Below are 24760 nucleotides of genomic sequence, written 5' to 3'. Positions count from 1 at the left end.
AGAATTCGTTAGGTTAATTTATGCATCATTTTTTACTGTTATATTGTGTGTCAGAAGTGCAAGTCACGTGCTATGGTGTCACGCATTTTAGCACTACATTACACAAGAAAGAATTCAATAGTGTCGGTTATTTAGTTTATAAAGTTGCCTTTCTAATTAATTTGTTCAAGTCAGTTAAAATACTATCACATACTTACACCTTTCCAGATTTTGTGACCCATTTAATCAGGTATCGATCTCGTTATGATGCCACTAGCATTGTTCAGCATTACAACACAGACAAAGACGAGTACAGCGAATAGCAGTCAGCACATGCAAGTTCAGTACACAAGATTAAACATTGAAAAGTAACGCTGCTTATTGATAAAGCCTTGGCGCCTGTGATGGCCGCTTTACAGCGTGATATCCACCGGTAGAAAGGCATCGTCACTGTACAAAGCAACTGAAGAAAGGATCGACTAGAGCATTCTCGACTACACGTCTGCGGTCCTTTTGTTGCCCATCCCGTAACTCGGGATGATATTCTATTCAAGAAGGCCAAAAATCTGGGTACAAATTTCTCACTACTCGGTTGGCAAGCACGGTCACCATAACTCTCGCACACCCAGCACGAGTAGAAAATGGCGAGACAATCCTCTGCAGTTAAAACTTCCGTCCTGAGAGGCCGTGATCCATGTATAAAACTGCTTCCGGACTTTTCATCTCCATCTGGGGGAATCGTCTTTCGAGGCTTGAGGGGCGATCGCATTTATAAATCGCGTAGAGGGCACCACCAAATGTCACGTGATGCCGACTCTGCGACTATCTCTGGATGGCGTCACTATTCTCTATTTAAAATAATCGATTCCCATTCTGTGGGCGCAAAGTCGACATCCACCGTCAGAAAGCAGTTTTATACATTGACTACAACCTCTCAGCCCGGGAGCTTTAAATGAAGAAGACGCCGGCTTTGAAAGCCTATATTGTATGAAGATGAGAGAATATCAACAATGCTGGTGACATCCTCTAACCAGTTCTTAGGACCAGTGGAGTACAAAATCGACATTAAATGTTGTTAAGAAATTTTCAATGAATCACAGACTGTCTTCTTTTCCTACAACTATTTATATGTGAACAGTCCACATTAAATCGACACGAACTGTTATTACTAGGTACTTTTCGGTTGTTACTATTTCCAATGAATTACAGCTAACAGTCTATTCGCACAGTAATGGACCTCTTTGCTATTTATGAGTAACATGTTACATTAATTCCATTGTCAACTATTAGTGCTTGAGTCAGTCATCCATCCTCTGCAGGAGTTGCCGCATTACGGTCTTCTGGTGTTGCAGGTTTTCTAGAAACAATGTTATAGGCCTTCTGCAGCCTGAAGAAGCTTCCGACTATACCTACTAGATAATTTAAATATTTTATAAAAAATGTCCGTAGAACTCTCCTGCCGGACGCGGTGGTCTAGCGGTTCTAGGAGCTCAGTCCGGAACCGCGGGATTGCTACGGTCGCAGGTTCGAATCCTGCCTCGGGCATGGATGTGTGTGATGTCCTTAGGTTAGTTAGGTTTAAGTAGTTCTAAGTTCTAGGGGACTGATGACCACAGATGTTAAGTCCCATAGTGCTCAGAACCATTAGAACCATTTCTTTACTTTCCTCTGTTTGTTCTACACCCTTCCGTACTCACTCCCTTTCTGTAGTTTTCTGAGACGCTCTAACCTAAACAACCACCTAGTCACATCCATACAACCGCCGTACTTGTGTCCTATACGCACCACGTGTCTTAGTTCTGTGATCAGGACAGCCGGCTAATCCAGGCGGGATAATTGCATAGAGTATTCAATATTAGGGTGATTCTGACTATCTACTGATCTGCTTCCAATCTCCTAAGTTGACTTGGTGTTGTGTCGACATTCGTGTTATTAACAGCACTAATCTGTACCGGTTGTTCTTCTGCTGTATTCTCCAGCACAAACACCAGTCGGCCCGCCACAACAGGACTCCCGACTTGCCTTGCCCGATCTTCTGACAATCTGCAGCCCTGGCGGTCGGGAGAGGGAGCGTCCTCTCGGTCACAAGGGTCGGTCTGAATGCAAGTGTCCACCATTTACACCCTTCGTGCTCGGACTTCTGCGACCATTCTCAAGAACTGCCTAAACCTTGGGCCCTTTCCGCATCCCTTCTCCTTTCGCACTGGGGTTTTCTGTTTGGCATTCTGTGTGCTGTTGTGGCCTCAGCCATAATCAGTTCTAGATATTAACCTCTGCTCCGACATCCTGTACGTGGGGCACTTCCTCCCAGTGTCGTTACATGTCTTTTTGCCTCTCTTCGTACAGGGAATACAGATTCCAGGTTTGGTGCAGTTCTTCTTTATATCGTCTTCCGCTGCACGCCTGGACCAAACCGGATTCCGATCACAGTACTTACGTATGTAATCCAGGTCTCCACAATTGTGGCAATGAGGCATCACCAAATAGTCCCGTAATTTATGGCATGGAAATCAATGTGTATTTTGCACATAGCCGTAAGCTTTCTCCACATTTTCCCTGAAACTTCAGTAGCGTGGTGTACAACGTCTTGCTCTCTAGGTCCGGTTTCGAAGCTCAACTGGAATGCATTCTTAAGATCTTCAGTGCTCATATCGTCAAAATTCTGCGACCTTATAGTTTCACATAACTCATTTTGATGCAATGTGAGTGGAATGTCATACATTATAACGAGGGGATTCTTCTTTTTCAGTGCTTTGCATTTAACAGCTCTACAAAGTTTTTGGTTATTTAGTATTTTGTTTTTATTTTATTGTGTTTCAACGACTACTATATCACATTTTTTGTTTCTTTGACTTTGTTGAACCTTATTTTCTCCTTAGCAGGGTTTATCGTTGTCGTAAATATTTCCTGAACCGTTTTCGTATCTTGACAGGGCAAGGGTCACAAGAAAGCCGTGTCCGGTCTTTGCGATACCTTAACTATCATTTCTTTGGTCGTCTGAGGATTGGGTGCCGCTTGAGTGGCCACACCTGCCCATGGTTTGATGGGCTGCTTGCGCAGCCTTTCGTTTTCTTTCTCAGTCTCCTCAACTCGTCCCTCGAGCTTTGCGTGACCAATAGCCCAAGGGGTGAGTTCATTTCGCAGGCTGGCTTACCTTACAATTTCTTAAATTGGAATCCAGGTACTATGTTATCCTGGCATGTCTCTCAGTGACACTCTCCTCAGTCTGCCCCAGGCCCCTTGTGGGGAGGAAGCTTAGATGCCCTTCCAGCCGCACACGAATCGCTTGTCTCTTCGTCAGCCATGTTGAAATTAGACAAGCGAAAAAGATTGGGAACCCGTCTCTTGCCCCGGACCGGCTCCGCTGGCATTGGGGGGGGGGGGGGGTAAGAAATGCAGCTCACGCCTAGGCCAAGGGAACTCCTGAGCTGCCGGGTTCAGCACGTTATTGCCAACATACTGGTCCCCTCGGTGGCCCCATCACGAACTATTTCACTCAGCGCTCATCGGAAAGTACATCCCGCACTCCAGAGAAGAGGATGCACTACTCGTCCTCTGCCGCCTGCTAGCCTGAGCTTCCACCCCTCGGCCAAGGACGCACTCCTACTCATGTCCTGTTCCGGTCATTCAGCATCAACGCGTTTGCACGATATCAGATTCGAACACCATTAGGACTGTGTTTTGGTGTGAATAACTGTGCCACGTAGCTCAATGAACAGAAACTGATTCACGAGTGCCACTGTGTAGTGCGTCGTATTAAGCAAAAGATAGTACACCGTTAATACGTCAATGTCGAGGGGTTTCTGGTCGTGCACACTCAGGAACTGCAACACCACGAGACCAACCTACCGATGACGGCTCCAACATTGCATGAGTCGTCGTCTGAAACGGATCTGGATGTATTATTTTCAGTGCAGAATCGTCGCCACAGTATCAACAACACTTGTGCAATACAGGGTGTTGGAAAATTCCCGTTCGAAACTTCTAGGACTAATAGAGGGAAGTAATTACGTGATATTATATGACCGGACGCGTCAACAAACGACTCTACAGAGCATCAGTTACAGGCGCCTGTGCCTGAAAATATTTGTATATACAGGGTGATTTAGCTTTCAAGGATGATGGAGGAAGATAAATGTATCAATGTGAGATAAAGTTCCACTTTTCGGGAACGAAAGAGTCGAAATTTATAAGAAAAAACCGGTGTGATATCTCTGACAGTGGAATAGATGTACCGGTACTGTTGTTGTTAAAAATGCAGTGTACACAACTTTCAGATGAAGAAGAAAAGTGTGTAGTAGACGTGAGCTCTATAATGCATATCTTCTTCAGTGGAGGAGATGTGTTCCACACCAGCGAAGATGAGAAATTCTCATAGCCCCTCAGATATGCAGCCTAGAGCCCACGTTTACTAGACTTTTTTCTGTTTTCGACCATACTACCACGTCTGACAGTTGCTTATCGTACATTCTTAGCAACAACGGTACCGGTGCATCTACTGCACTTGTAGCTTTCTACTCATTCAGTTCCGAACCACGGAACCTCACCTCAAATTGATACATTTATTCGTCTCCACCATCCTGGAAAGTTTGTAAAATCTTCATAGAAACCTTTTACATTTAGTCCTCAGCGCCTATAACTTCTACGTTGCAGGACATGGGTTCGTAGTCAAAATACACTCCTGGAAATGGAAAAAAGAACACATTGACACCGGTGTGTCAGACCCACCATACTTGCTCCGAACACTGCGAGAGGGCTGTACAAGCAATGATCACACGTACGGCTCAGCGGACACACCAGGAACCGCGGTGTTGGCCGTCGAATGGCGCTAGCTGTGCAGCATTTGTGCACCGCCGCCGTCAGTGTCAGCCAGTTTGCCGTGGCATACGGAGCTCCATCGCAGTCTTTAACACTGGTAGCATGCCGCGACAGCGTGGACGTGAACCGTATGTGCAGTTGACGGACTTTGAGCGAGGGCGTATAGTGGGCATGCGGGAGGCCGGGTGGACGTACCGCCGAATTGCTCAACACGTGGGGCGTGAGGTCTCCACAGTACATCGATGTTGTCGCCAGTGGTCGGCGGAAGGTGCACGTGCCCGTCGACCTGGGACCGGACCGCAGCGACGCACGGATGCACGCCAAGACCGTAGGATCCTACGCAGTGCCGTAGGGGACCGCACCGCCACTTCCCAGCAAATTAGGGACACTGTTGCTCCTGGGGTATCGGCGAGGACCATTCGCAACCGTCTCCATGAAGCTGGGCTACGGTCCCGCACACCGTTAGGCCGTCTTCCGCTCACGCCCCAACATCGTGCAGCCCGCCTCCAGTGGTGTCGCGACAGGCGTGAATGGAGGGACGAATGGAGACGTGTCGTCTTCAGCGATGAGAGTCGCTTCTGCCTTGGTGCCAATGATGGTCGTATGCGTGTTTGGCGCCGTGCAGGTGAGCGCCACAATCAGGACTGCATACGACCGAGGCACACAGGGCCAACACCCGGCATCATGGTGTGGGGAGCGATCTCCTACGCTGGCCGTACACCACTGGTGATCGTCGAAGGGACACTGAATAGTGCACGGTACATCCAAACCGTCAGCGAACCCATCGTTCTACCATTCCTAGACCGGCAAGGAAACTTGCTGTTCCAACAGGACAATGCACGTCCGCATGTATCCCGTGCCACCCAACGTCCTCTAGAAGGTGTAAGTCAACTACCCTGGCCAGCAAGATCTCCGGATCTGTCCCCCATTGAGCATGTTTGGGACTGGATGAAGCGTCGTCTCACGCGGTCTGCACGTCCAGCACGAACGCTGGTCCAACTGAGGCGCCAGGTGGAAATGGCATGGCAAGCCGTTCCACAGGACTACATCCAGCATCTCTACGATCGTCTCCATGGGAGAATAGCAGCCTGCATTGCTGCGAAAGGTGGATATACACTGTACTAGTGCCGACATTGTGCATGCTCTGTTGCCTGTGTCTATATGCCTGTGGTTCTGTCAGTGTGATCATGTGATGTATCTGACCCCAGGAATGTGTCAATAAAGTTTCCCCTTCCTGGGACAATGAATTCACGGTGTTCTTATTTCAATTTCCAGGAGTGTATTATGTACTCCCTTCATTATATAGCTTCTAGATGTTTGTAACAGGAACTTCCGAACAACCTGCATATGCTGCACCACACAATTAAATGGATGTCTTTTCGAATTGTCTTGCATTCCGACGCAGATGCCTGAAATTTGGCTCCAATGTGCTTCCTCTGTAATGGTGCAAAAACGAAATGCGTCACCCTCTGGCACAATGACGCTTCAAACAGCGGCGTGTCGACACATGCGAAAATAAGGACAGAGTTTGGAGATTCATGTGAATTGCAGATGGACTAATAATGTCACATTGCACCAAATTTCGGCACGATTCTGCCCAACGGCACTGGTAATGTGTCACACGACGGGAATTTCGTCGTACTCCCTCTTATCCAAATTTCACCCCTCCTGCTGACGTTTACGCGATAGAGATGAGAGTAGCGATTCCCAGTGTAGAAGACACGCTGTTTCTTATCGGTGGGCGAGAAAAATGTTTCAGACGCATTGCCGCTCCCAAAAGACACGAAGAGACCTCAGGAGGTGACATAAAGGACGTCAATGGAACGACCACTTTTCATGGGACGGTGATTCCCACACAATGTGCAGTCAGAAACGACACTTCACTGTGCCATTATTTTTGACACGGCTGACACTTTCCTCCCCTTCCCCCCAACCCAGATGATTCTAGCATTGACCGAGGATATCGTGAACCTGCAAAGTCATTTAGCGTGACCGCTTCTTTTTGGACTGTTTTGCGACCAACGTTGTCTAAATTTTTCATCCATATGGATGTGTGTGCTCCCTGCCGCCGTTGGATAAGCAGCTGAGCAGCAAGTCGTATACTCCTAGCTCCTCGTTTGTTACATAGTTTAATTCTTAATTTCTTTGCATTGTTTAAATCATAAATTTCGGGCGTATTACAGTATTTGAGAGTGTAGCATCGCGTTTTAGTACCTGAATAGTGTAATTTCGCTTAGTCTCCTTCCGCCGCCGAGCAGTGTCAGCAGTGCGCAAGTAGCAGCATTACTGCATTTACTAGGCAATCTTGTATTTTAATAACCGTTTAAATTTTGTCGATTTGTTTGCGCTCTCTGTAGATTAGTTCAGACGTTCTTTGCAAAAAAATTTTTAACATGGATAGGGACTGCAACTGCTGTGTTCGGATGCAGGCTGAGTTGGCATCCCTTCGCTCCCAGCTTCAGGCAGTGTTGGCTTCGGTCACACAGCTTGAGGCTGTTGCCAATGGGCATCACTGTGGGGGTCCGGATGGGGGTTTGTCGGGGACAGCCAGCTCGTCCCACGCATCCCCTGATCGGACTACGACTGTGGTTGCCCGGGATACTGCCCGCATTGAGGCTGATCCCTCACCTGTGGTAGAGTGGGAGGTCGTTTCAAGGTGTGGCAGGGGGCGAAAGACATTCCAGAGGGCTGAACGGAAAGCCTCTCCAGTTTGTCTGACGAACCGGTTTCAGGCTCTGTCTCAGGCTGATACTGATCTTCGGCCTGACATGGCTGCTTGTCCTGTTCCAGAGGTTGCCCCTCAGTCTGCAAGATCCGGGCAGTTGCAGAGGGTGGGCTTACTGGTAGTTGGGAGCTCCAACGTCAGGCGCGTAATGGGGCCCCTTAGGGAAATGGCAGCAAGAGAGGGGAAGAAAACCAATGTGCACTCCGTGTGCATACCGGGGGGAGTCATTCCAGATGTGGAAAGGGTCCTTCCGGATGCCATGAAGGGTACAGGGTGCACCCATCTGCAGGTGGTCGCTCACGTCGGCACCAATGATGTGTGTCGCTATGGATCGGACGAAATCCTCTCTGGCTTCCGGCGGCTATCTGATTTGGTGAAGACTGCCAGTCTCGCTAGCGGGATGAAAGCAGAGCTCACCATCTGCAGCATCGTCGACAGGACTGACTGCGGACCTTTGGTACAGAGCCGAGTGGAGGGTCTGAATCAGAGGCTGAGACGGTTCTGCGACCGTGTGGGCTGCAGATTCCTCGACTTGCGCCATAGGGTGGTGGGGTTTTGGGTTCCGCTGGATAGGTCAGGAGTCCACTACACGCAACAAGCGGCTACACGGGTAGCAGGGGTTGTGTGGCGTGGGCTGGGCGGTATTTTAGATTAGATGGCCTTGGGCAAGTACAGAAAGGGCAACAGCCTCAACGGGTGCGGGGCAAAGTCAGGACATGCGGTGACCAAGCAGCAATCGGTATTGTAATTGTCAACTGTCGAAGCTGCGTTGGTAAAGTACCAGAACTTCAAGCGCTGATAGAAAGCACCGAAGCTGAAATCGTTATAGGTACAGAAAGCTGGCTTAAGCCAGAGATAAATTCTGCCGAAATTTTTACAAAGGTACAGACGGTGTTTAGAAAGGATAGATTGCATGCAACCGGTGGTGGAGTGTTCGTCGCTATTAGTAGTAGTTTATCCTGTAGAAAAGTAGAAATGGATAGTTCCTGTGAATTATTATGGGTGGAGGTTACACTCAACAACCGAGCTAGGTTAATAATTGGCTCCTTTTACCGACCTCCCGACTCAGCAGCATTAGTGGCAGAACAACTGAGAGAAAATTTGGAATAAATTTCACATAAATTTTCTCAGCATGTTATAGTCTTAGGTGGAGATTTCAATTTACCAGATATAGACTGGGACACTCAGATGTTTAGGACGGGTGGTAGGGACAGAGCATCGAGTGACATTATACTGAGTGCACTATCCGAAAATTACCTCGAGCAATTAAACAGAGAACCGACTCGTGGAGATAACATCTTGGACCTACTGATAACAAACAGACCCGAACTTTTCGACTCTGTATGTACACAACAGGGAATCAGTGATCACAAGGCCGTTGCAGCATCCCTGAATATGGAAGTTAATAGGAATATAAAAAAAGGGAGGAAGGTTTATCTGTTTAGCAAGAGTAATAGAAGGCAGATTTCAGACTACCTAACAGATCAAAACGAAAATTTCTGTTCCGACACTGACAACGTTGAGTGTTTATGGAAAAAGTTCAAGGCAATCGTAAAATGCGTTTTAGACAGGTACGTGCCGAGTAAAACTGTGAGGGACGGGAAAAACCCACCGTGGTACAACAACAAAGTTAGGAAACTACTGCGAAAGCAAAGAGAGCTCCACTCCAAGTTTAAACGCAGCCAAAACCTCTCAGACAAACAGAAGCTAAACGATGTCAAAGTTAGCGTAAGGAGGGCTATGCGTGAAGCATTCATTGAATTCGAAAGTAAAATTCTATGTACCGACTTGACAGAAAATCCTAGGAAGTTCTGGTCTTACGTTAAATCAGTAAGTGGCTCGAAACAGCATATCCAGACACTACGGGATGATGATGGCATTGAAACAGAGGATGACACGCGTAAAGCTGAAATACTAAACACCTTTTTCCAAAGCTGTTTCACAGAGGAAGACCGCACTGCAGTTCCTTCTCTAAATCCTCGCACAAACGAAAAAATGGCTGACACCGAAATAAGTGTCCAAGGAATAGAAAAGCAACTGGAATCACTCAATAGAGGAAAGTCCACTGGACCTGACGGGATACCAATTCGATTCTACACAGAGTACGCGAAAGAACTCGCCCCCCTTCTAACAGCCGTGTACCGCAAGTCTCTAGAGGAACGGAGGGTTCCAAATGATTGGAAAAGAGCACAGATAGTCCCAGTCTTCAAGAAGGGTCGTCGAGCAGATGCGCAAAACTATAGACCTATATCTCTGACGTCGATCTCTTGTAGAATTTTAGAACATGTTTTTTGCTCGCGTATTATGTCATTTCTGGACACCCAGAATCTACTATGTACGAATCAACATGGATTCCGGAAACAGCGATCGTGTGAGACCCAACTCGCTTTATTTGTTCATGAGACCCAGAAAATATTAGATACAGGCTCCCAGGTAGATGCTATTTTTCTTGACTTCCGGAAGGCGTTCGATACAGTTCCGCACTGTCGCCTGATAAACAAAGTAAGAGCCTACGGAATATCAGACCAGCTGTGTGGCTGGATTGAAGGGGTTTTAGCAAACAGAACACAGCATATTGTTATCAATGGAGAGACGTCTACAGACGTTAAAGTAACCTCTGGCGTGCCACAGGGCAGTGTTATGGGACCATTGCTTTTCACAATATATATAAATGACCTAGTAGATAGTGTCGGAAGTTCCATGCGGCTTTTCGCGGATGATGCTGTAGTATACAGAGAAGTTGCAGCATTAGAAAATTGTAGCGAAATGCAGGAAGATCTGCAGCGGATAGGCTCTTGGTGCAGGGAGTGGCAACTGACCCTTAACATAGACAAATGTAATGTATTGCGAAGACATAGAAAGAAGGATCCTTTATTGTATGATTATATGATAGCGGAACAAACACTGGTAGCAGTTACTTCTGTAAAATATCTGGGAGTATGCGTGCGGAACGATTTGAAGTGGAATGATCATATAAAATTAATTGTTGGTAAGGCGGGTACCAGGTTGAGATTCATTGGGAGAGTGCTTAGAAAATGTAGTCCATCAACAAAGGAGGTGGCTTACAAAACACTCGTTCGACCTATACTTGAGTATTGCTCATCAGTGTGGGATCCGTACCAGATCGGTCTGACGGAGGAGATAGAGAAGATCCAAAGAAGTGCGGCGCGTTTCGTCACAGGGTTATTTGGTAACCGTGATAGCGTTACGGAGATGTTTAATAAACTCAAGTGACAGACTCTGCAAGACAGGCACTCTGCATCGCGGTGTAGCTTGCTCGCCAGGTTTCGAGAGGGTGCGTTTCTGGATGAGGTATCGAATATATTGCTTCCCCCTACTTATACCACCGGAGGAGATCACGAATGTAAAATTAGAGAGATTAGAGCGCGCACGGAGGCTTTCAGACAGTCGTTCTTCCCGCGAACCATACGCGACTGGAACAGGAAAGGGAGGTAATGACAGTGGCACGTAAAGTGCCCTCCGCCACACACCGTTGGGTGGCTTGCGGAGTATCAATGTAGATATAGATGTAGAACCTCACAGAACTCAGTTGCCGCATGTCATGCTGAAAGAGGTGGGTATTTCTCCAATACAGTGGCTAGTGCGTCGTACAGATGTGATCCCTTTTGAACATACCTTTAACTCACTACACAAAGTATTGCGAGGAAATTAGTAACTTCTGACGTGTTCAAAAGCAGAAGAATGCGGTTCTGGAGACGTGGACTGTGGCCTATAAGAACTGTAGAGCACAAGGGATTATTTTTAGGAAATGTGGTGCGAAATTGTGATTTAGTGTGTCTCAGTGCGTGATGCGCCAGCCTCACGGCAGACAGCGGACGAAGGCTAGCCGGCGCAGGTGACACAGTTTTGCAACGAGCGTTGGTATGTGTGTACATGTGTGGCAGCCATCAACAGCCAGAATGGAGCATTAGCAGAATTACGCAAGCGCGGGCCGCATGTAGCGCGGTTGCGTCAACCAACTCATTGAGAACAGTCTAATAAACACGGCGTCACGTAACCGGCGGATTCAGCAGCCGTCTGCACTATTTAAGGGCATCAGAGGTGGGTGTCGGCATCGGTTCGACCGATTGGGCGTTCGGTCTCTGTTACGTTGTCGTCATCAGTGACGCTGTCCCTGAGGACCGGCCGGTGGAAGGCGTTGTCCGCTGCTGCACCGGCGACTCCCAGCGCCGTCATGAGCCACCACGTCTGCAGGGGGCGAGATGGGCCAGGGCCAGGCCTCATGCTGCTAACCTCCTACCGCCTGTATAGCCACTGACCGAGCCCAGCGTCGCGTTCCTTGTGCTGCGTGCATCAGCGCGTCTCCACCACGACACGAGTGGTGGGGCTGAGCTACCGGAAAACATATTGGAAGAACCAACAATAAAGAGGAAGATTCCTAAAAACAGCCACCTTCTTCTACCCAGCCACGCCCTACAACCCAGCTATGTCACCTGCTCCGGTCATCCTATTACAGAACACTACAACATTTTTACAAAGTAGTATGACGTGTCAGCCGGCCGAAGTGGCCGTGCGGTTAAAGGCGCTGCAGTCTGGAACCGCAAGACCGCTACGGTCGCAGGTTCGAATCCTGCCTCGGGCATGGATGTTTGTGATGTCCTTAGGTTAGTTGGGTTTAACTAGTTCTGAGTTCTAGGGGACTAATGACCTTAGCAGTTGAGTCCCATAGTGCTCGGAGCCATTTGAACCAGTATGACGTGTCATGATGACCAAGCAGTGTTTTATTGGACAGGAGATTTTGTTGCGTAACCTTTTCAGACTCACTTCACGGGTGGAAAATTAATGTCTACCTTTATGCTAATAAAGAAACGAGTTACTGACCATCTGATACATCTCAGTATATTACACTACATTAATTTTGTCGAAATCAACTGAAAGCCAATATTTACATCACGACTGACATGTCATATGGGAACTGTTATAGGTAGTGATGACTCGCAAACAGAGAATTTCGAATTTAAGATTGCAGTGAAAAGTATGAGAAACTTCAGTGAATAACAAAAATCATTGGAACTTACCTTAGGTGTGTACACATTGAGGTACAGGCAGTCCTCGTCTCCTTGGTACTGTTTATCCAAAAATACGTTAATCTGAGGCGCCACGTTTGGATCAACTGTTGCATTTCGTATCCCACTCCATTTCTCTGGTGGTTCGGGAGACTGAAAAATGAAAACAAGTACATGAAATCTATTGTCAGTTTCGAAATGGACGATCACCTGCTGTATAATGGATTGACGACTATGAAAATTTGTGCCGGACCGGGACTCGAATCCCAGATTTGCTGCTTATCGCGAGCCGTCGCCCTACCATTTGGCTACCCGTGGATGACTCACGGTCAGATCAAAACCTTCATACGTCATTACCCGAGCGTCTGCGATATGTACTCTTATATTCCCGTACAGGGGAGACATTTTACTTGAAAGTCGCTTCCCCTGTGTCAGTGGATAAATACCACACTGCAGTGCCTTTGTAATTCCGAATTACGATGCAATGTTAGTTTGGAGATGCTTTACATATATTCTCGTACAGGGAAGATGTTTTAATACCGAAATTCGCTTGCCAGGTGTCGGCCAATTTCCCATTTACGTGCAAATCTGGGGTGCCATCCTAATGCTAGAGAGCCTCGGCAATACTGACGACCTGAGAAGGGGGAAACAGGCTGAAGTCGTGAATTGAAGTTGGACTATGGTAACCCGTGCAGTTGTTTTGCTCGTATTGCTGAACATTTTGGGCAGATCCCATCGAGAGGTCAGTTTGTGAACAGAATCTGTACCGGAAACACTTTGCAAATATGGACGGCTTTAGAGGCAGTATAGCTCAACATATCGCTGGGGGACTTCCAACGGCTTGCTGAGTCCACGCCATGTGGTTGCAGCTCCAAACGAGGCAAAAGGAGGTCCGACACGATATTAGGAAGTACCTCATGACTTTTGTCACTACATTGTACACGTGTTTAATAATTTTATTCAAATCCATCATGTCAGTCAGGAAATACTACAGCTAGTATTCAACTTATTTTAGGCACTGTGTTGACAACACAATTTCGTATTAAGGTTGCAATCATTTTCTTATCTTATTTAACTTGTTTATTTATTATTTATTAGTGCATCAATATACTGGACTTGGCATGTGTCTGGCAGAACCAGTCATAGAGAGCTTGGGCTTTATGGAAGGAATCGCAGTGGCGGAAGACCGACCCAATGAGTGTAGCGGCAACCTTGTCGTCAGCGTGTTGTATCCGAAATTTTACATTGTACCTTCTTAGTAGTATTTTTCGATGTCTGAACTCTTTGAGCGTTTGATAACTTAAGTACTATGAGCACTTTCTTATTATTTAACTGTCACAAAATCGCGGAGAAAGAGTTTTATCACTTATTGGCTGCCTTTACTTGGCGCTAGGCAACCACAGTAAAATACAAAGGCGCTGGGTAGCCGCGCGGTCTAAAGGCGCCTTGCCACGTTTCGCGTGGCTGCCCCCGTCGGAGGTTCGAGTACTCCCTCGGGCATGGGTGTGTGTGTTGTCCTTAACGTAAGTCAGTTTAAGTTAGCTTAAGCAGTGTGTAAGCTTAGGGACCGATGACCTCAGCAGCTTGATCCCATAGGATCTGACCATATATTTCCTGTTACCTAAAATATAGACTTTTAAAAAATGAAACGATTTCCAAAATTGCAAGCGTCAGGTGGAAAGACGTCTATTTACCGTCACGAGGAAACGATAAAAACACATCGTACACTTCTGTGTTATCCGACATGTGAACCGATAAGATAAAGCGAGAATACATGACAGGTTCATAGCACGAGATGGCATTATCTCTATAAAGTAAGTAGCGCGGAGAATTTAATTACATTTGGTAGGCAAGTAATTATATTCTGCTGAAACCTGCCTGAAGATACGTCCTTTGTGGTCACTTGTGCCTGTGTTGTGCTCCAAAGTGCACTTCAATCATTACGCTGAGAGACTGTTCACTTCCCTGAACAATGTCGAACGACTTGCTACACGTAATTTTTAGTTAAATTAGAAAAATTCAATCAAGAGATGAGAAATATTGCTTGTTCCTAGATAACGAATGCTGAAACGGAATTACACGTAGAATATCTAGCAGGTAGGAAATGGAAATGATCGCATGGCGCCAGTGGCCGGGAGTTCCCAGACGGGAAGTTCGGCCGCCAAGTGCTGGTGTTACTGAGTGCGACGGCACATTGGGCGACTTGGCGCGTCGACAATGGGGATGAAATGGTGATGAGGACAACACAACAGCCAGTCCCTGAGGGGAGAAAATCTCCCACCCCAGCCGGGAATTGAACCCGGGTCCCCGTGCGTGGAATTCCAACGCGCTGACTATTCAGCTAATGGAGCGGATATCCTGCAGGTAAGGAAGCATTAATGACAGAAAACTAGAATAATTGCTTTAACAAGCTAGTATTTGAATTCGGTAATTTTTTTCCTTTCTCAGCGTTAGCAAAACGAACAATATCCTTCTAAGAACCAGTTGAAGTAATAACAGTGATGTTCTCCAACCATGTTATGGCATAACAACATCACTTTTGTCTTTCTGATTATTTGCTGAGAGAACAGCTATTCACTACTGGTGGTATACGAAAAATACTTTTTAAGATAATAACAGATCTGCGAACTAAATCGAAAAACAGTGAAACCTACAAGGCATGCCTCCGAAGAACCTCAGTAACATCCAGGCTCAGTCAGGAAACTGAAGTCAACTCCACGAAGAGATTGTAATGAGATTTGCGAATGTTTCGTTGCCTTCTTTTTGAAGACTGGTTTATCATGTGCATATTAACTGTAACCAATATCGAACTGAACCTGCTTACTGTATACAAGAGTTTGACTCCCTCCGCAATTCCCCCCCCCCCCCCCTACCCTCCCCGCTCACCCCATCAAACACACATATCCCGCCATTATCTAACTGAAAATTCCTTAAGGTTCAGGATGCCTCCTGTGCCATAAATATAATTTTTCCCCAAACTGGTGTAGTACCTCCTCATTACTTGTTCTACGAGGAGCGTTCGATAAGTAACGTAATACAACTTTTCCGGAAATCTAGTTGATTCTAATCTGGATTCCAGTGCGCCATATTATTCCCCAATCTTCTGGTAACAAAACCATGCCGAGCGGTGAAGCCGCGTGGTTTGAGGAGCCATGTACGGTTTGCGCGACCCCTCCCGTCGGAGGTTCAAATCCTCCCTTGGGCATGGATGTGTGTGTTGTTCGTAGCATAAGTTAAAGTCTTGTGAAAGTCTTGTGAGCTATGACCTCAGCAGTTTTGTCCCTTAGGAATTCACACAAACTTGAACATTTTTTACAAAACCCTATTTTCCATCATAGCCTCCGTTCAACGCGATGGCCTTATACAATTCTAGTTGGAGAGCCATGGTATCATTGCACGGTATCACTCTACTGGACGACGTCGGAGCCAGCGTCTTGCTGCATCAATAACCTCCCAGACATCCAGGAATTGCTTTCCTTGGAGTGCCTCGTTCATTGTACCACAGAGAAGGAAGTCGGCAGCTGACATCTGACATATACAGGTTGTAGGTAGGATTAGAAAGAACAGTCCAATGAAGATCCGTGAGCATCTCTCGGGTGCGTTGACTTGTGCGAGGCCTTCCATTGTCATGAAGAAGGAGAACTTGGTTTGCATTTTTATGACGACACGCTGAAATAATTTCATCTCTCAGGTGCGTTGACTTGTGCGAGGCCTTCCATTGTCATGAAGAAGGAGAACTTGGTTTGCATTTTTATGACGACACGCTGAAATAATTTCTCCAGTTTCCTAAGGGTATCACGGTACATTTCTGATTTTTTCGTTGCATCATGAGGGCCGACATCAAACAGAATAACCCCTTCAGAGTTCCAGACGGCTGTCGCCATGACCTGCGGCGTTGAACTTTTCTTCGGAGGAGAGCTGATGTGTCGCCACTCCAAGTATTGCCGTTTTGTTTCCGATTCGAAGTGATGAACCCATGTTTCATCGCCTTCGACTAAGTTCGATAAAAGTGTCACCTTAAGCCTCGAGACGTGGAAGAAATTCTGCTCAGATGGTTCTTTGTTGCTCTTTATGGCGGCGAGGAGCCCAGCCGGAACGCAACTACTGAGTACCGTAACTGGTGGACTATGGCGTCAACGCTGCCAATAGGGACGTCCAGCTGTGTAGCAAGGTGTTCCGTCCATCGCCTAGAACGAGAGAGTCCGCAAGTTCCAGTTGTGTGCGGCCGAATGGCACGCTACGGACAGGCTTGCGCGATCTTAGTATGATGATGACAGACACCTCGACGAACAAGACACCGTGCTGTTGTTCGCTGGCAGGTCTCCGCAGGCATTCTCCTAGCGCCTATCAATATCTGTGATGATCTGGTTTTCCGCAAAAAGAAACTCAGTGATTGCTTGGATCGCACCTCCGTTACGCCATTTTGAAGGCATCTACATCTACATTTATACTCCGCAAGCCACCCAACGGTGTGTGCCGGAGGGCACTTTACGTGCCACTGTCATTACTTCCCTTCCCTGCTCCAGTCCACGTATGGTTCGCGGGAAGAAAGACTGTCGGAAAGCTCCCGTGCGTGCTCGAATCTCTGTAATTTTACATTCGTGATCTCCTCGTGAGGTATAAATAGGGGGAAGCAATATATTCGATACCTCATCCAGAAACGCACCCTCTCGAAACCTGGACAGCAAGCTACACCGCGATGCAGAGCGCCTCTCTTGCAGAGTCTGCCACCTGAGTTTGCTAAACATCTCCGTAACGCTATCACGGTTACCAAATAACCCTGTGACGAAACGCGCCACTCTTCTTTGGATCTTCTCTATATCCTCTGTCAACCCGACCTGGTACGGATTCCACATTGATGAGCAATATTCAAGTATAGGTCGAACGAGTGTTTTGTAAGCCACCTCCTTTGTTGATGGACTACATTTTCTAAGGACTCTCCCAATGAATCGGAACCTGCTACCCGCCTTACCAACAATTTTATGAGATCATTCCACTTCAAATCGTTCCGCACTCATACTCCCAGATATTTTACAGAAGTAACTGCTACCATTGTTTGTTCCGCTGTCATATAATCATACCATAAAGGATCCTTCTTTCTATGTATTCGCAATACATTACATTTGTCTATGTTAAGGGTCAGTTGCCACTCCCTGCACCAAGTGCCTATCCACTGCAGATCTTCCTGCATTTCGCTACAATTTTCTAATGCTGCAACTTCACTGTATACTGCAGCATCATCCGCGGAAAGCCGCACGAAACTTCCGACACTATCTACTAGGTCATTTGTACATATTGTGAAAAGCAGTTGTCCCAAAACACTCCCCTGCGGCACGCGAGAGGTTACTTTAACGTCTGTACTCGTCTCTCCATTGAGAACATGCTGTATTCTGTTTGCTAAAAACTCTTCAATCTATCCACACAGCTCGTCTGATATTCGATAGGCTCTTTATCAGGCGACAGTGCGGAACGCCTTCCGGAAGTCAAGTAAAGTAGCATCTACCTGGGAGCCTGTATCTAATATTTTCTGGGTCTCATGAACAAATAAAGTGAGTTGGGTCTCACACAATCGCTGTTTCCGGAATCCATGTTGATTCCTACAGAGTAGTTTCTGGGTTTCCAGAAACGACATGATACGTCAGCAAAAAACATGTCCTAAAATTCTACAACAGATCGACGTCAGAGATATAGGTCTATAGTTTTGCGCATCTTCTCGACGACACTTCTGGACGACTGGGACTACCTGTGCTCTTTTCCAATCATTTGGAACCTTCCGTTCCTCTAGAGACTTGCGGTACACGGCTGTTAGAAGGGGGCAAGTTCTTTCGCGTACTCTGTGTAGAATCGAATTGGTGTCCCGTCAGTTCCAGTGGACTTTTCTCTGTTGAGTGATTCCAGTTGCTTTTCTATTCCTTGGACACTTATTTCGATGTCAGCCATTTTTCGCTTGTGCGAGGATTTAGAGAAGGAACTGCAGTGCCGTCTTCCTCTGTGAAACAGCTTTTGAAAAAGGTGTTTAGTATTTCAGCTTTACGTGTGTCATCCTCTGTTTGAATGCCATCATCATCCCAGAGTGTCTGGATATGCTGTTTCGAGCCACTTACTGATTTAACGTAACACCAGAAGAAGGCGGCGTGTAGCATCACCACCTGTCGGACCTCCATCAAAATACAATGAGTGAAGCAATAATATTCTGCGATGTCATATAAAAAATTTCACGTTTTTTCAAGTGACACTGGTGGAGAAAAAAAAAGTATTGCTTTACTCATTGAAAGTCCCTAGCAGATGTCCATCTATTTTTCAACATTATGCTGTTGCACCACATTTTACGATGTCACATAAAAAATTTCACATTTTTTCAACTGACACTGGTGGAGAAAAAAAGTATTCTGTTACTTATTGAAAGCCCCTAGCAGATGTGCATCTATTTTTCAACATTATGCTGTTGCACCACATTTCAAAAATTTGGATTCTTTTCATGAGTTCCGTACAAAGCCGCACTTCATACAAATACCTTCAGAAAAGACTACCAGATTCTTACATTTGTGTTCAATGTTAACACATTCTTCTTTTTCAGAAACACATTTCTTGCTACAGTCAGTCTGCATTTGATATCCTCTCAAATTCGACGGTCTTCCGTTATTTTGCTATCCATACGGCCAAATCTATCGACTTCTTTTACTGTCTCATTTCCTAACCTAATTCCTTAGGCATCATCCGGTTTAATTAGACTACATTCCATTACCTTGTTTTACTTGCGTTGATGCTCGTTTTACAATCTCATTTCAAATCATTATCCATTCCACTGAACAGTTTTCTCAGTACCTTGCCGTACCTGACTGAATTGCAGTGTCATCATCAAAGTGCAAAGCATTTCTTTCTTCTCCCCTAAGTCTAACCACCTTCCTAAGTTTCTGCTTGCTGAATCTATAAATTAATAACATTAGGGAGAGGGTACAACCCTGTAGGTTCCCTGATTCTCTTTCACGACCTTCTATACTTGTAGTCACTGTCTGGTCTCTGTACAATGTCGTAGATAAGTTTTCACTCACTGTAGTTTACCCTTGCTACCTGCAGAGTTTCAGAAATTATCACAGCTAACATCGTCAAAAGCATGTCCTAAACCTACAATTGCTACAATCGTAGATTTGTCTTCCTTCAACGTATTTTCTAAGAGAGGTCGTAAGGACAATATGACTTCAAGTGTTCCTGCATTTCATCAGAACCCAGACCTGATCTTCCCAAACGTCGGCTTCTACCAATTTCTTGATTATTCTGTGAATAATTTGTCATTTTTATGAACGATGATATTAAATTAGCGGTTCGGTAATTTTCACACCTGTTTGCTCCAACCTTCTTTTGACTTTGAACTATCAAATTCTGCTTGATATCTGGATTCAACAGATTTGTCGTGGCTGGCTTTCTCAAAGCAGCTCAATGATTCTAAAGGTATACCATTTACTTGTTTCGACTTGCATCTATCAGAACAGTATCATTTCTCCCGACTTATTTTCATTTACTTCCTCTTGTCTTTCTCTGATATTGACTTCAAATGTAATGAACTTTTGTGCTAGATTGGAAAGATATTTAAAAGTTGACCTTGGTGGGTAGAGGGAAAGAAGCAATTTTTCACCTCCATACACCTCACACGGAAAGAAAAACTGTCTGAGTCCCCTGGCCATACGTGAGGCGATTTCGCGAGATGAGTGTTAAACGAATTGAGGGGATGTGAGACTCGTTTTCATGGTGGGTTAAGGAAATTTAAAGAAGAAACATGCATTTCACAGCAAAATCAGAAAAGAAAAAATTTAAAAAAATGAAATGTTGTGTTACCGATTAAGAAATAAGGTACAAATATTGAGATAAAGAAAGAGCTGGAGAATAAAGAGCGTAACATAGGGTATAAGTTTACTTTCCACCCTTTGGGCTTATAACAAAGACACCATCATGTACACCGAACACAAACATCGAACTTATCTTCTTCTAGTGAATATGTGTAGCTCCGGTTGTTCGTGTTTATATAATAATAAACCAATTCTTAATAGAAGTCGTAGTGCTTGAAAACAGTGTTTTTGAATGTATATGGTCCACGTACCTAAAATTAAATATAGTGTTGTTTCCCACAATCTTTACCTGGGAATACTGGAACAAACATAGGTTTCAAACATTTTTTACCAACATTGAAAACAGATAGAAACTCTACTCGACGCTCGACCTAATTCAGATATAAACTGCGATCTACAACCTGGGCCGTACTATCGTACTCTATGGCCCGCTAAAAACTGTCTGTCTACCAATTCGAAGGAAACGACAGGCTCGCTTTCAGATGAAGAGAAATTCCAATTCCTATCTGTCCACTCAGATTTTTTTCGATAGTTTCTCTGAAATGTTTCAGTTCAAAGCCCGGCTAGTTCCTTTTCAAAGGATACAGCTGATGGCATGTCCCATACTTGTTCACTGTGGGTTTGCGTTTCCTCAGTATTTTTTAATGAAGCAAATGAGTTCCTTAAATTGTGATCATTAACTTTGTAGGCCATATAGAGGTTATTGTTTGTAATGAAAATCCGTGTCTGCTGACTTCGTCGATGCCCTCGTCTATGGGACCCTGGATTAGTACTTTCCTTCCTTCCGTAAAATGGTCGTTATCCTCCCCAATCGTTATCCACCCGGAACAGTGCACATCTCCTGTTTGCCAATCGCATATCGGACTGTAACTGTTTTCCATTTTCAATTTCATACAACACGAAGATTCATCTGAAGGACTTTCTGCGTAGAGCTCTCGAGAGCTTGATGGAGAAAATAATCTAGCGAAACCTTACGGATAATAGTTGGATTGGATTTGGAACCTCAGTCTTCCCACGTTTGTAGAAAGGTCTCTGTGAATCTTTAATACAGGAATACATGCACTCGTTAATGGAAAGTTGAGGGTGTGAAGCATGTTTATATGTCTTATCTGGGAGAGTGAAAACGAAAAATCCAAGGATGTGAGTCCTAACCTCGATTCTGGAAACATAAGAGGTCTCTGGATGATGAACTTCAATGTAAATTCCAATAGAGAACTAATCTGAGACTAAAATATTACTAGTACATTCTGTTGCTGAGAAAGGCATTGTCATTTGAAAAATTTATATTATCATATTTTTAGCGTAATAAATTTATTTATTGAATTCTTTCCCAACATTTTTTTTTCTGAGCCGTCACTTTTCTTACTGGTTTGATGGAAGCGCCCCCCCCCCCCCCCCCCCCCCATGTATTCCTCACCTGCGCCAACCTCTTCATCTCACAGTAGCACTTGCAACCTACGTCCCCAATTATTTGCTGCATGTATTCGAATCTCTGTCTTCTTCTACAGATTTTATCCTTTACAGTTCCCTCTAATACCATGGAAGTTATTCCATGACGTCTTAACATGTATCCTGTTTATTCTCCTTGTCAGTGTTTTCCACATATTCTACATATTCCTTTCTGCGCAGAACCTCCTCATTCCTCGGCTTATCAGTCCACCTAATTTTCAACATTTGTCTGTAGTACCACATCTCAAATGCCTCGAATCCAACACTTCAGCACCAAAATTTAGTTGATCACTGCAGCTTAGATTTTCCTGTACTCTCCTTTCTTCTTAGTCCATCTGCTTCAATAGCCTGTATCACGATTTTGAACCTCTAAACTGTCTTCTGGAACAGGACATGTCCTATACTGTTATCGGCGAATTCCTTCCGCAAATGCTTTGTTTCATAGCCGTCTAACAACTTTCATTTTTTTTCGTTTACCTTGTCTAATTCTGGTTCACTATATATCGAATATCTACGTCTTCTTTCGAGCCAGTTTTCAAAATTATCTGAAGAAATAGGATTTGCAGTAGGATTAAGAAAATGATGAAGTATTGGGAGGAGGAAAGACTTCGGCTGTTCGCTTTCCAAGCCTCATAAAGTGTGTTCTCATTGTCGTTCTGTACAAAGAGCGGAAGGTTATCGATTTGCTATCATGTCGGTAAATGTAAACGAGAGGCGAGAAAAACAGTAAGAAGGAATAGAGATTTATCTTATATGCAATTCGTGGGAAATAAGCCCTCTGTTGCCAATACACCTAGTCGTCTTTGCGTTAGACATCGTTCTTAGTGCTGAGCTTAACATTGGCGAAGTCAAATTTTATACAGTACGACTGATCAGGGAACACTGAGTGATGGAAGGAAACCCTTGTTTACAGTGTATGAAGATTTAGTGATTGTTTTTCACAACGTTGACTAGAATATACTGTTGAGAATTCTGAAGGCAGGAAGGATAAAATACGAGGAGCGAAAGGTTATCTATAGCTTGTAGAGAAGCCAGACTGCAGTTAAGAGAGTGGAAAGAAATGAATGGCAAGCATTCGTTCGTAGAGGAGTGACATGGGGCTGCAGCCTATCCCCGATGTTATTGAGTCCGTGTAGTGAATAAGTAGCCTAGGAAAGCAACGAGAAATTTGAAGAGGGAGTTAAAGGTGAAGGGTAAGAAATGAAAAGTCTGAAGTTTGCTGATGGCTAAGTAACTCTGTCAGAGAATGATAGAACCTGGAATATTAGTTGATCGGAATGGGTAGTGTCTTGAAAATATGTAGCGAGAGGAACATCAATAAAAGTAAAACAAGGCTAATAGAACGTACGTGAATTAAATCAGATGATGAGGGATTTAGATTAGGAAATTCGACACTGTAAGTAGTATATGAGTTCTGATGTATGAACAGAAAAATAACTAAAGACAGCGGAAGTTGAAAGGATATAAAATATACATTGTCAAAAGTGAGAAAATGATTCTGAAAAAGGCAAATTTGGTAACAGTAAACATAAATGTTGGAAAATTTCTAAGCAATAATTTATTGGTTGCCTTTTACAGAAGTGAAACGCTGTTGATAAACTGCCACACAGTAAATAAATAACAGCTTTTGATACGTGGTGCTACAGAAGTGTGTTGCATGTTAAATGGGAAGGTTAGGTAAAGTTCCCCGTCCTCGCCGTAGACGGGGTGGCGGCCGCGACGCATCGTCCCGACGCAATTGGAAGGGGCCTGTGGACAGCTCACCGCTCTCCAGTCGCTGTCGGGTTTCTTGACCTTGACACCGTTACTAATCGGTCAATTAGTTCCTAGACTGACCTAACGAAGTTCAGGGTACAAAGTGACAATCTTTCTAGCAAGGAAAATTCACTGCCAATACCGAGAATCGAAAACGGGTTCCTTTGCAGGGTATGGAAACGCCCTGCTCTCTCAGCTACGGTGGTGGCGCAAGTAGGAAGAGCGGACAACTAATGAATAGGAACTGAATCGAGCTGATAAGGAAATAGATTTGTGTCACAACTCGAGTAAGGTGATAGGACACATGCTGTAGCATCAATGAATCGTCAGTTTGATAACGGAGGAGAATGTTGTAGATGGAGTACTTGCTGCATGCTAGAGTGTGCTGTAGAGGCCAAATATTTTATAAAACAAAAATTTGAATGTATTTCAGTAATAACTCAGATGAAGTGGTTGGAACGGGAAACAAATAGTGGCGAGTCACTTGAAACCAGGGGAGAGATGACTCAAAAGATCAGTGCATTAACAGATTACTATAGCTTTACCAAACTACTCGATAGTAGTAAATCTATTTCTTAAGGGAACTCACCTTGAACCTGAGAGGGCCGACAGGCGGCAGTGCATACGGGATGGCCTGGAATGCGCTGTAGGGCCGGCCAGAGGGCGTCTTGGCCTTGCGGCCCCTGAGCGTGCCCTGCGGGATGGTCACCGTCACCGCGCCTCCTACTCGTGCCATGTCTGCCGGCCGTCTGACCCGGTGGTCAGCCTGCCGCGCCCAGTGTGGGTGAGATAGCGGGACACCGCTCCGTTATCAGTGAGATGTCAATTCCTCGAAGGTTACCGCTGGCGCGGAAAGTGCATGGCATGCACGTCACTAGCTGACTCTCAGTTTAGTCATACGTTTCAGCTTTAGTGTATCCGCCGCTGTTGATCTTCTTGTGACAGTAATCCACTTTCCGTATCTGATGAATTAAGACAGTGGATTTTATTAAATAAAAGTCTACGCTCATTAACGTTGTCAGTGCTATGGTAGAACTACTGGCCCTTAAACTTGTGAAACACACAAACATTAATATGGCATAAATTGTGCTAAATGGGACAGCCCAATGATAAGCACTTCAGTAAAACACTACAAACTAGATAAAAGTGCCTCTGTCTACATA

General features: G+C 45.2%; 1 protein-coding gene across 1 annotated transcript in view; it reads right to left on the bottom strand.

Moving 5' to 3' along the window:
* Positions 1 to 24334, bottom strand: part of LOC126457725 (juvenile hormone esterase-like) — a 69617-nt gene extending 45283 nt beyond the window's left edge. Inside the window, exons 1-2 of the mRNA XM_050094261.1 lie at positions 24187 to 24334; positions 12562 to 12702 (exon numbers count right to left, since the gene is read on the bottom strand). Coding sequence (XP_049950218.1) covers positions 12562 to 12702; positions 24187 to 24333 — 288 coding nt within the window. The 5' untranslated portion in view covers position 24334. The remainder of the gene's footprint in view (positions 1 to 12561; positions 12703 to 24186) is intronic.
* Between the last annotated feature and the right edge of the window lie 426 nt (positions 24335 to 24760).

This window comes from Schistocerca serialis, chromosome 2 (genome assembly GCF_023864345.2).
Source record: "Schistocerca serialis cubense isolate TAMUIC-IGC-003099 chromosome 2, iqSchSeri2.2, whole genome shotgun sequence".
Lineage (NCBI taxonomy): Eukaryota > Metazoa > Arthropoda > Insecta > Orthoptera > Acrididae > Schistocerca > Schistocerca serialis.
The sequence above is the reverse complement of the archived record's forward strand: the minus strand, read 5'-3'. Positions and strand labels throughout refer to the sequence as shown.